This window comes from Aegilops tauschii, chromosome 2 (genome assembly GCF_002575655.3).
Source record: "Aegilops tauschii subsp. strangulata cultivar AL8/78 chromosome 2, Aet v6.0, whole genome shotgun sequence".
NCBI lineage: Eukaryota > Viridiplantae > Streptophyta > Magnoliopsida > Poales > Poaceae > Aegilops > Aegilops tauschii.
Genome location: NC_053036.3, coordinates 464,155,843 through 464,167,983, shown reverse-complemented (window position 1 = coordinate 464,167,983; position 12,141 = coordinate 464,155,843). Strand labels below are relative to the sequence as shown.

General features: G+C 52.0%; 1 protein-coding gene across 1 annotated transcript; it reads left to right on the top strand.

Moving 5' to 3' along the window:
- Nucleotides 1-2,279: 2,279 nt before the first annotated feature.
- Nucleotides 2,280-9,476, top strand: LOC109781720 (uncharacterized). Its single transcript, XM_020340319.4, has 4 exons — nucleotides 2,280-2,628; nucleotides 3,316-6,345; nucleotides 6,498-6,823; nucleotides 7,696-9,476. Exons 2-4 carry the CDS (start codon nucleotides 3,411-3,413, stop codon nucleotides 9,316-9,318), a joined length of 4,884 nt encoding a protein of 1,627 aa, XP_020195908.2. The 5' UTR covers nucleotides 2,280-2,628; nucleotides 3,316-3,410; the 3' UTR covers nucleotides 9,319-9,476.
- Nucleotides 9,477-12,141: the final 2,665 nt, after the last annotated feature.

Here is a 12,141-nt window from a genome sequence, read left to right as displayed (position 1 = left end):
GTCCGTCTGGATCAGATTTACGTGACTGAGCGGGCTGCTCGAGCGTTTGAAGCTGGCTTGGACGCCCAACTGTAGATGCTCTAAACTCTTTTTTTTTTTTCTTTTGAGGGGAGGGGAACATCGTAAACGTTTTCCATTATCGTGATTGTACCTTTGTAAAGTAAAGTACAAAGATCGTCGCGTCTCCTGGTGGTGAAACGCACGGGCGAGACAAAAGTGCGTGCGCATGCACTCTACAAAGCGTGCACCTTTCGGGTTATGACAGCAGAGGATGACAAACGGGCCATCCGCATGCAGCAGGCCCTGTCCGCGTCACTCGTAAGACACGCAACAGTTCTTGCTCTCGTAGTATACTACAGAAGAAGAAAAAGCAGCACTATTCAACCATCTTCCCCGTGCCAATCCTACCCCTGTTCCCATTGCAACCTGCTAGCAGCTAGCCTAGCACCGTCACTACCGTCTGGCCACTTCGCTGAGCTGTGGCCCGTCCTTCTCCATCCCTCCTCTCTCGCCTGTGCTGCTCAGCGCTTGATCTCACGTTCTCCCGAAGAGACGAATTTGAACGCGGCGATCGGATGCTTGTCTCGATCGGCCTTTATAATTATACCGTTGAGTTCTCGCATTACAAAGTCATGATACCAGCCAGAAAAGAAATGTTTACCGAAACGTGTGTATGAAACCTATGGACATATTCAATTGATCTGGAACCGATGCTCTGGTCTTCCCGGAGACTTTCTTCCCCAGAATAAAGGGAAGTCAGAGTGCTCAAGTTATCCCATGATTTGATCCGTTCTTTCAAAGGATAGGCATGTTTACTGAACTGAATACTATAGGGTTTCGGAGCCGGCTTCCAGCGAATGGTGTGTCAAAGGTGCTGACATAACAAACATCTTATTCCTCGAAGAAAATTGTATTGGGATAGACGACTTTCTTTTGTTGCGAGAAGGCGAATTTTGTTGAGCTAGCCCAGGTACAATACTCAAATGCTTACGTTTTTTTTTACTATAGACCAGATGCGGATCAAATCAGAAAGATAAATTTCATTTAAGGTGGAGGGCGTGTCATGTTTGAACTTGAGCGGGCAAAGGCATCGTTGCTGCTCGGTTCATAGAAATGGTCGCCTTTCGCCGGGAAACTCGGGCAAGGCGAAGTGGAGAGGAGCTTCTCTGTGGGCTGGCAACAGAGCCTCGAGTCCACGCACGGCGCAGTTGGCCGTGCACGTGAAACGCCGACCCATGCAGGCAGCTGTCGCGGGGCGGATTCCCGCGGTTTCTGCCTGCCTCAGTCCCCCGACGTCGCACTGGCACTGATCGATCAACCATCCATCCAGGCCCAGGTAAAGAAAAGAAAAGAAAAGAAAAGAAAAGAAAAGAAAAAATGAGAGCAGGGTGAGTAAAGTAGAAGGCACCCCGGCCCGTCCGTGCAACTCCACGCAGCGGTTCCCTACCTAGATAGCTGCATTGCTCGCACTCGCACGCACGTAAAGGAGCACATCCTTTTTGCGCGATCCCCCCTCTCGCTCGCGCACCCCAAGGCCAGGTAGGAGTACGACGACCGCTGCTACTCCAGCGACGGTGAAACCAACCTGGTGGCTAGTGGTACTAGAACGGACCAGAGCCGGCGAACTTCCAATGACCGGGAAGAAAAATGCACGGCGTTGGGCAGGACGGACGAACGAACGAACTCGGGGCATCTGATCACGCGCACACGCGATGCTTTCGTCGTCGTGGTCGCAAGCGTGCGCATCTGCCTTTCTCCGTGTGTCGACATGCACAGGGCCGGCCAGCAGCCCGTGTTCCGACGCAGCGGCTGAGCTCACCCGTGACCGTGAGCCATCCATCCATCCATCACCCATGACAGGACAAAAAACCAATCAGCTCCCATGCTAATCCGTAGAGACACGCATGGAAGACGTATAATTAGCGCTATTTTGTCACCACCAAACTACAATTAGTGATAGTATTTCCTTTTTCTGGAGTGACAGATAACCAGCACTGTTCTCCCAAACCAACCAGCGGCTCCAGAACATCCGTCGTCGCCGCTGCAGCAGGGCACCTGCCTACCCTACTTATCAGTACACGTACGCGCTCCTACCCTAGCACTTAGCTCCAAACCCCAGCACCCAAATTAAAAGCCAGAAGCAAACAAGAGAAATTAAAGACTACTCCGCGAGAGCCCAGCCTAAAAGTGCCGGGTGGGCCCGCCCGGATTAGGACGAAAAGCAAGCTCGAGCCAAAGCAAGCAAAGCAAAGAGAAGGGGGAAGGGAAAGCAAAGGGACCGAGGCTGGCTAGATCGAGGGAGGGAGAGGGACCGCCCGCGATTGCTACGCTTCGCGAGCGTGCTTGCCTGCCATTTCCTCCCGTCCGCGGCCCGACCCAATTTCTTCTCCACCCCCCCTCCCTCCTCCCCTACCACCACCACCTCCATCACCTCTCCCCCTCCCCCCTAGCTAGCTAGCTCTCTTGCCGTCACCACACCACTTCCTCCTCTCTTCTCTCTCTACTCCGCGGCGGCGCATCTACATCGCCCATTCATTGCTCTTAGCCCGGGGCGGCAGTGAGTCGGCGCCAGAGCGCAGCCTCCCCGGCGGCGGGACTGGGCGTGGCAGAAGCGCGGCGGAAAACGCGGTGAGTTGGAAGGCCTCCTCCATCGCTCTTGTTGCGTGCGTGCGTGCGTGCGTCCGCATTATTGAGCCCACCGGTGCGCCGTGCTGTTTGTTTCCTGTGCTGGTTCGTGGTTGCGGGTGGTGGGGGTGGCGTTAGTTACTGCGCGCAGCTCGCTCGCTCGCTCTAGGCGGAGTGAAAGGCCCGCTCCTTTTGCTCGCAGATCTGTTTCGGCGGTGGTGGTGCGCGGCGGTGCTGTTCCTGGGGCCGGGGCCTCCCGCGATTTGAGGGTGTCACAGCGGTCCCTCCACGGTTCTTATTGGGTGTTCCATCTTTTTCTGCAAATATGGTGGGATTGGTAGCCGGCTACTCCTGTTCCGGGTTCCTCGATTGGTCCTGACCGAGTAAGCATTATTTTCAGGCGTGTGATTCGATTCTTGTCGCTTTTCAGCGATTCTTCCCGGTGCTAGATTCTTGATTTGGAGTTGCTCAGTTTGCTCCCGAATTCGATTCTTAGTTATGCTCAGTAGTACTACCATAGCTTTCATTCCTGTCCTGGATTGTCCTTGTGTCCATTTCTCTGAAAACGAAGGCAAATCAAACAAGAAGTACTAGTATCCTGCAGATAGTTATGCTGTTAGAATCTTTCCAGAACAGAAGCATTTCATTTGCGGCATGTTCTCACAATTCTCTGCTTGCATTCTGTTCCAGGAAGTCTGCAAGCCGCGGAGATGCACAAGATTATAGCAGCTGTTCTGCTCCTTGTTCGGCTCTGAGCATCGGTTGATCTGCGAAGTGAAGATAGCATGGACCCTGGGACGGCATCCGCGTCCTGGGGTTTGCAACTAGGTGTGGTGCTGGTCTTTCTGCTGGCCTCTGGCTGCCAGGGGCTCAACCATGAGGGCTGGCTTCTCCTGGCGCTCAAGAGCCAGATGATTGACACTTACCACCACCTTGACAACTGGAACCCCAAGGATCCATCGCCGTGCGCGTGGAGTGGTGTCAACTGCTCCTCCTCGTCGTCGTCGAGGCTAGCAGTGGTGTCTCTCAACGTCAGCAACATGAACCTGTCGGGCACCGTCGGCCCGGGCATCGGCGGTCTTACCGAGCTGACTAGCCTCGATTTGTCCTTCAACGAGTTCTCTGGTACTATCCCTGCTGAGATTGGGAATTGCTCAAAACTGGTGTTGCTCAACTTGAATAACAACAATTTTGACGGTACAATCCCCCCTGAGCTCGGGAAGCTGGACCTGCTGATCGGATGCAATCTGTGCAATAACAGGCTCCATGGTCCAATACCTGATGAGATTGGTAACATGTCATCGCTTCAGGACTTGGTGGGGTACAGTAACAATCTCTCCGGTTCTATACCGCATTCTGTCGGCAAGCTCAAGCACCTCAAGACTATCCGGCTGGGACAGAATCTTATATCTGGCAGCATTCCTGCCGAGATAGGTGAATGCCGTAACCTGACCGTGTTTGGTCTTGCGCAGAACAAGTTGGAAGGGCCTTTGCCAAAAGAGATTGGGAGGTTGGGTCTCATGACAGACCTAATCCTGTGGGGAAATCAGCTTTCTGGCCCCATTCCTCCAGAGATTGGGAATTGTACAAATCTCAGGACAATTGCCCTTTATGATAATGATCTGGTTGGTCCTATACCTGCAACAATTGGGAACATTACTTATCTTGAGAAGCTATATCTTTACAGGAATTCAATAAATGGTACCATTCCGTCTGAAATTGGGAAGCTTTCTTTCGCAGAAGAGGTTGATTTTTCAGAGAATTTCTTAACGGGAGGGATACCAAAGGAGTTAGGCAACATACCAGGGTTGTATCTACTCTACCTCTTCCAGAATCAGCTTACTGGCTTTATTCCTAGTGAGTTGTGTGGATTGAGGAACTTGAGCAAGCTTGATCTTTCCATCAATTCACTCACTGGCCCAATTCCAGCCGGATTTCAGTACATGACCAAGTTAATCCAGTTGCAACTCTTCAACAATATGCTATCAGGGGACATACCTCCAAGGTTTGGCATTTACAGTCGACTGTGGGTGGTGGATTTCTCAAACAACAACATTACAGGGCAGATACCTCGAGATCTTTGTAGGCAGTCAAACCTTATTTTGTTGAATCTGGGGTCTAACAAGTTGACTGGAAACATACCTCACAGAATCACCAGCTGTAAATCCTTGGTGCAGCTTCGTCTCAGTGACAACAGTCTGACAGGAAGCTTCTCCACTGATCTCTGCAATCTGGTGAATTTGACAACAATTGAGCTGGCTCGAAACAAGTTCAATGGCCCTATTCCTCCTCAGATAGGGAATTGCAACGCTCTGCAGAGGCTTAACCTTGCAAATAATTATTTCACATCTGAGTTGCCCCGAGAAATAGGGAAATTGTCAAAGCTTGTTGTCTTCAATATCTCATCTAACAGGCTAGGAGGAAGCATACCACTGGAGATCTTCAATTGTACAACATTGCAACGTCTTGATCTCAGCCAGAATAGCTTTGAAGGTTCATTGCCAAATGAAGTTGGTAGACTGCCTCAACTGGAGCTTCTCTCGTTCGCTGATAATAGGCTGTCTGGGCAGATGCCACCTATTCTTGGTAAACTTTCACATTTGACAGCACTGCAGATTGGTGGCAATCAATTCTCCGGTGGAATACCAAAGGAGCTGGGCCTGCTGTCAAGCTTGCAGATTGCCATGAATTTGAGCTATAATAATCTCTCTGGGAATATACCATCAGAGCTTGGCAGTCTTGCATTATTGGAAAGTTTGTTTCTCAATAATAACAACCTGACAGGTGAAATCCCAGATACATTTGTAAACCTGTCAAGTTTGCTTCAGCTCAATGTCTCGTACAATAATCTCACCGGTACTCTTCCCCCGGTGCCGCTTTTTGACAATATGGTTGTGACCAGCTTTATTGGAAACAGAGGACTCTGTGGTGGACAACTTGGCAAGTGTGGATCTGAGTCACCCTCCTCTTCCCAGTCATCCGACTCGGTTAGTCGCCCTATGGGCAAGATTATAGCAATTATTGCCGCCATTATTGGAGGAGTATCACTTATTCTTATTGCCATACTTTTGCACCATATGAGGAAACCATTAGAAACAGTAGCCCCTTTGCAAGACAAGCAAATTCTATCTGCTGGGTCTAACATTCCTGTTTCTGCGAAGGATGCGTATACATTTCAGGAACTGGTCTCTGCTACAAATAATTTTGATGATAGTTGTGTCATTGGACGGGGTGCTTGTGGAACTGTGTACAAAGCCGTCCTGAAGCCTGGGCAGATAATTGCGGTAAAGAAGTTGGCTTCTAACAGGGAAGGAAGCAACACCGACAACAGCTTCCGTGCAGAGATCATGACTCTTGGAAAGATAAGACATCGTAACATTGTGAAACTGTACGGTTTCATCTATCACCAGGGTGCAAACCTTCTGTTGTATGAGTACATGCCAAGAGGCAGCCTTGGAGAGCTACTTCACGGAGAATCTTCTTCTTCACTCGATTGGGAGACACGCTTCACAATAGCCCTTGGAGCAGCTGAAGGGCTTTCATACTTGCATCATGATTGCAAGCCTCGGATCATCCACCGTGATATCAAGTCAAATAACATTTTACTTGATGACAACTTTGAAGCTCATGTTGGTGACTTTGGGTTGGCTAAGGTGATTGACATGCCAGTCTCAAAGTCTATGTCTGCAATTGCTGGTTCATATGGCTATATTGCACCAGGTGAGTCTTAAGTTTTCTCCACATCCTACAAAGCAAATTCCATTTGCATGTCACTGCTATCTTGCTCTATATGCTTTTTTGTTTACTTGAATATGTAAGTTACGCGATGAATGGTCAACAAAGTACTGATCCAGTTCTTTTCATTTGATCAGAGTATGCCTACACCATGAAGGTGACCGAGAAATCTGACATATACAGCTATGGCGTCGTGCTGTTGGAGCTGCTAACCGGTCGTGCGCCTGTGCAACCGATAGAGTTGGGAGGTGATCTGGTAACATGGGCCAAAAATTACATCAGGGACAATTCTCTGGTTCCAGGGATCTTCGACAGTAATCTTGATTTGGAAGATAAAGCCGTCGTCGATCATATGATCGAGGTCTTGAAAATTGCTCTGCTATGTAGTAACCTGTCGCCGTACGAGAGACCGCCGATGCGGCATGTTGTAGTTATGTTAAGCGAGTCGAAAGATAGGGCTCGGGTGAGCTTGGCGTCGTCGCCTACTTCTGATTGTTCTTCGAAGAAGGATAGCTCATGATGTATTTATATATATAAGTTCAGTTAGTGAAAGGCAATCAATACCCGTTGCTCCCTTTCCCCTGTTGCTTATGATGGGGATCTTGGGAGCATGCACTCATTCTTTCTGTCAATTGTTTTCTAGTGGGATAAATAATACTGACTGATAACAGTGGGATCGTGTATGTATGTTAGCCTCTCTGAAGAAGGTACCGTCAAGTCCAGGCAGTAACCCTGAGTAGTTCAGCCAGGGTTCCTCCCTGGACGTGGTGCTGTGCCTCTTGCTTAGGTTTGGGTTTAGTATTTCTCACAGTTGGAATATGAATGTGCTTTTGCTGGAACAACATGGTCTTTCTGAACTTGTGACACTCTCAACTGAGTTTTATCTGAGCTTCCTTGGTGCAATTTTTATCTGAGCTTCCTAAACTTAGGGCAATTCACGTTTTTTATCCGTTTGGGTCGGTCGAAGGCATGCTGTCCGGCTGCGTCTGTCCAAACCTGGCCGGTGCGTCCAACGGTAGTTCATACCGGCACACTTGCGAACCTTTCTCCGGCCAACCCTCTTCGTTGACTGCATGGTCCACTGCTCGGACAGCCACGCCGTCAACCGTGACGGCGGGGACAGCGGCGGCGACGGGGTTTGTCGCGTCGGCCATGGTGAGTGGGCAGGGTGGCGAAGGGTTTTGGGAGAGAGTGGGAAATGAGATGAATGTGCCACCGACGAATGGGTTAGGGGAGAAAAGAGTGGGAGTCACGCCATGCGCCATGTCCGCCTCGACGCATACCGGGCTCAAATTTAGGCCGGAGATAGGTCGCGAGTGGATGAAAACCGGATAGGGTCCATTTATGTCGATGGGTTGGGCCGCAGTTTCTATCCGTTTTGACCCAAAACGAACGCACGCGGACGGACAAAATTCGTCGCGCGTTGGGAGTTGCCCTTACGAATGTGGTTCTCAAGGTCCAGGCCTCCAGGGTCACTATACTCCACCGAACAAGCGACACCCGTCAGAGGTCAGACAGACCACTACCATGGCAGCAGAGGAAGCAGGGAGGCAGCACCCGCACGTCGTCCTCTTCCCCTTCCTCGCGCGCGGCCACGTCCCCGCCTTCCTCCGCCTCGCCGGCCTCCTCCACGAGCGGCGCCCGGGCATCGCCGTCACCCTAGTCTCCACCGCGCGCATCCTCGATTCCATCTCCCTCCCGCCCACCAACCCTCCTATCCGCCTCCAAGCGCTCCCGTTCGCGCCCGCGGACCACGGCCTGCCGCCCGGCACCGACTGCCTCGCCGACCTCCACGTCCACCAGTTCATCACCTTCTTCCAGGCGTCCGAGTCCCTCCGCCCCGCCTTCGAAGGGTTCGTCTCCGGCATCCGGTCCCCGGTCTGCATCGTCGCCGACGCCTTCTTCGGCTGGACGGCCGACGTCGCCCGCGCGCACCGCGCGTTCCACGCGGTCTTCCTCACCGGCGGCGCCTTCGGCTTCGCCGTCTTCTTCTCCGTGTGGGAGCACCTGCCGCACACGCTCGCCGCCGGCGACGAGTTCCCTCTGCCCGATTTCCCCAGCGTCGTCCTCCACCGCACGCAGATCCCGCGGTACATGCTCGCGGCGACCGGGTCCGATCCCTGGACGGCCTTCTTCCGGCGGGTCATCTCGCTTTGCCGCAAGACCGATGCGGTCCTTGTCAACACTGTACAAGAGCTCGAGTCCTCCGGGCTAGACATGCTCAGGAGGACCTTCGACGTCCAACCATGGCCGATCGGGCCAATTCTCGCGGCGCCGACGACTCCGTCGGCCTCGCAGGACGATGCCATCATATTCCGGTGGCTGGACGCGCACCCGCCGCGCTCGGTGCTGTACATATCCTTCGGGTCGCAGAACAGCATCAACGCCGATCAGATGACGGAGCTGGCACTGGGCCTGGAGGCCAGCGGGCGGCCGTTCCTCTGGGTCCTCCGGCCACCGCTGGGGCTCGACGCGAAGGACGGATTCAAGCCGGAGTGGCTCCCGGCGGGCTTCGAGGAGCGAACGGCCGGGGCCAACAGGGGACTGCTGGTGCGCGGCTGGGCGCCGCAGGTGCGGATCCTGGCGCACCCGTCCACCGGCGCGTTCATGAGCCACTGCGGGTGGAACTCCATCCTCGAGAGCCTGTGCCACGGCGTGCCGGTGATCGGGTGGCCGCTGGGGGCCGAGCAGTTCTTCAACGCGATGCTGGTGGTGGAGTGGGGCGTCTGCGTGGAGGTGGCGCGGGGGAACATGGAGAGCTCGGTGGTGGCGATGGGGGCCGTGGCCGACGCCGTGGGGACGGTGATGGGGGAGACGGAGAAGGGCGGCGAGATGAGAAGGAAGGCAGAGGTGATCGCGCGCGCGATGGCGGCCGCTTGGGAGGGGCCGCGCGGGTCGTCGGCGGTGAGCTTGGAGGGGTTCCTCGGATGCGTTGAGACGTCTGTGCCTGTGCGTTGAGATTTCCGCGTCAATGCTGTTCCGGACTTACGGGGGGAATATTTTTCCTGCAGAAATATTTGTGTCGCACACGCAGGTAGTTTGAATTTCACAATAGCTATATGTAATGTAAGTCGTTTGAATTTACAATTTGGGTAAGTTGATTTTTGGAGGTAAAAGCCGGTGACGAGGGTGACAGGCTCGCCGACGATCTATCTTAGGGTGGTAGGGTGGCAGGCTCGCCGTCAGAGGGATGTCCGTGGGCGGCGGAAGGGCGGGGCGGCCAGGCTGGCATGTGCGCTAGCCGGTCGCGGAGGTAGGCGGTTCGGTAAGGGTTGGATCTGGAGATGGACAGATGAAGAAGAAGAGAAACAATGTCATACCGTTTTGAGGTTGAAGATGAAGGCCTGGCCGTTGAATCTTGATTCAACGGTTGAGATGGAAAGTTAGGAATCGGCTGACCCCTTTAAAATATATAGGATCGGCTGACCCCTTTAAAATATATAGGGGTCCATCTTTTAGCCACTCCCATTGAATTTCGCGACGATTGTACATCTTCGGTTTTCGTGGGAACGCAAAACCACGTCTAAAACGACGGTCTATTCAAGATTATTCTTTCCCTCTGTTTCGCAAAAAAGAGAGCAAAATATAGAAGTACTATTTTTCATACGGATTTGCTAATTCTCATTAGTTATGTCTCGTCTAACTTACTAACCGCACGATCGACGCACCAAGATGCATGTTCCTCGCTCCGTTTATGTTCATGTACGTGTCGCGTAAGTTTTCCGTCGTGGGCTGAGCCGCTGTTCCTTTTTCCGCATGTGTATGATTTGTGTGGGTCGTGAGTGCAATGCCCCGTAGCTGTGTCTGGGCATTACGGTTGGAGTATGTTACCCTCTCTGCTAGGGTTTAGTACTCCAGCGCTGATCTGATCGCCCCATGAGGTTTTTCGTCTATCTATCTACCGATTGTCGAGCGCTCGTCTGTCACCGCGGTTGCCGGCAGACGGAGCGTGGTGTTGCAGGGACTAGGTCCCTCAAGCTATTAACTTCGCCAAGACGGCGGGATCGGGACATGACAATCTGGATGAACTTCTGAAACACCTAGACCTAACTGAAGGAAATATGCCCTAGAGGCAATAATAAAGTTGTTATTTATATTTCCTTATATCATGATAAATGTTTATTACATGCTAGAATTGTATTAACCGGAAACTTGATACATGTGTGAATACATAGACAAAACATAGTATCCCTAGTATGCCTCTACTAGACTAGCTCGTTAATCAAAGATGTTTAAGTTTCCTGACCATAGACATGTGTTGTCATTTGATGAACGGGATCACATCATTAGGAGAATGATGTGATGGACAAGACCCATCCATTAACTTAGCATTACGATCGTTTAGTTTTTATTGCTATTGCTTTCTTCATGACTTATACATATTCCTCTGACTATGAGATTATGCAACTCCCGAATACCAGAGGAACACCTTGTGTGCTATCAAACGTCACAACGTAACTGGGTGATTTTTATATGCTCTACAGGTGTCCCCGAAGGTGTTTGTTGAGTTGGCATAGATCGAGACTAGGATTTGTCACTCCGAGTATCGGAGAGGTATCTCTGGGCCCTCTCGGTAATGCACATCACTATAAGCCTTGCAAGCAATGTGACTAATGAGTTAGTTGCGGTATGATGCATAACGGAACGAGTAAAGAGACTTGCCGGTAACGAGATTGAATTAGGTATGATGATACCGACGATCGAATCTCGGGCAAGTAACATACCGATGACAAAGGGAATGCCGTATATTGTTATGCGGTTTGACCGATAAAGATCTTCGTACAATATGTAGGAACCAATATGAGCATCCAGATTCCGCTATTGGTTATTGACCGGAGATATGTCTCGGTCATGTCTACATAGTTCTCGAACCCGTAGGGTCCGCACGCTTAACGTTCGATGACGATTTGTATTATGAGTTATGTGTTTTGGTGACCGAAGTTTGTTCGGAGTCCTGGATGTCGGCGTTCTGGGAACGGGGGTCCCCAAACTTGCCTGCCTGCGGCCCACGGCGTGGCTCTACGAGTGGGCCCGTACGGCCCATCTTCAACAGCTAGCAATCAAGACCCTCGCAAGGGGCCAAGCCTCGCGAGGCGGACGATGCAAGACCTCCTCGGGAGCGGCCTCGCTAGGCTGGCTCGCGAGGGGCGGAGAGATCAAGGCAAGACAAACCTCGCGAGGATCTCATGACGCAAGCCATGACGATCGAGACCAGGCGGGCGCTAGCGCGCACAGTGTCCTTGTTTCCTCTTTGGTGCTAAGGAGGCAAGCGCATGCGAGGAGTACCGAGGCGTCAAGCAAAGGTTTCCATATCGGTGCAATGAGACCAAGACCAGCAGGACAGCAAGATGGAGGTCACCGTGGAGCCCAAGACGGCGTCACCACCAGAGCCTTTGGCAGGCGAAGACTACTTTTGTCCGGATAAACTGTACTAGCTGTCCCCTTTTAAATTGTCCGTTGTGGGATCCCTTCCCGCTCAATATTTGGGAAGAGGACCAGGGCCTCTATAAATAGGACTAACCACCACAGTAGGAGAGAGGGTTCAACTTTCCATCCTCACACCCACAAGTTCACCAAGCACAAGAACACCTCTCCTCAGGAGGCTGTTCTTCCCCTTGTACTGTTCTCCTCAGCCCAAGAGGCAATCCACCACCACCACACTGGAGTAGGGTATTACACTACAACGGTAGCCCGAACCAGTATAAATCTTGTGTCTCGTGTGTTGTGAGTTCGTTGTGCCTAGCCTAGAGATCACGAAGTGTGTGAAGGCGTGATCGGTGA

Excerpts from the sequence above, each read along its gene's own strand:
- LOC109781720 (XM_020340319.4), top strand. The coding sequence starts at position 3,411 with ATGGACCCTGGGACGGCATCCGCGTCCTGGGGTTTGCAACTAGGTGTG. Across the intron at positions 6,346-6,497 it reads ATATGGCTATATTGCACCAG|AGTATGCCTACACCATGAAG; the intron begins GTGAGTCTTAAG and ends TCATTTGATCAG. Across the intron at positions 6,824-7,695 it reads AGTCGAAAGATAGGGCTCGG|GGTCCATTTATGTCGATGGG; the intron begins GTGAGCTTGGCG and ends AAAACCGGATAG.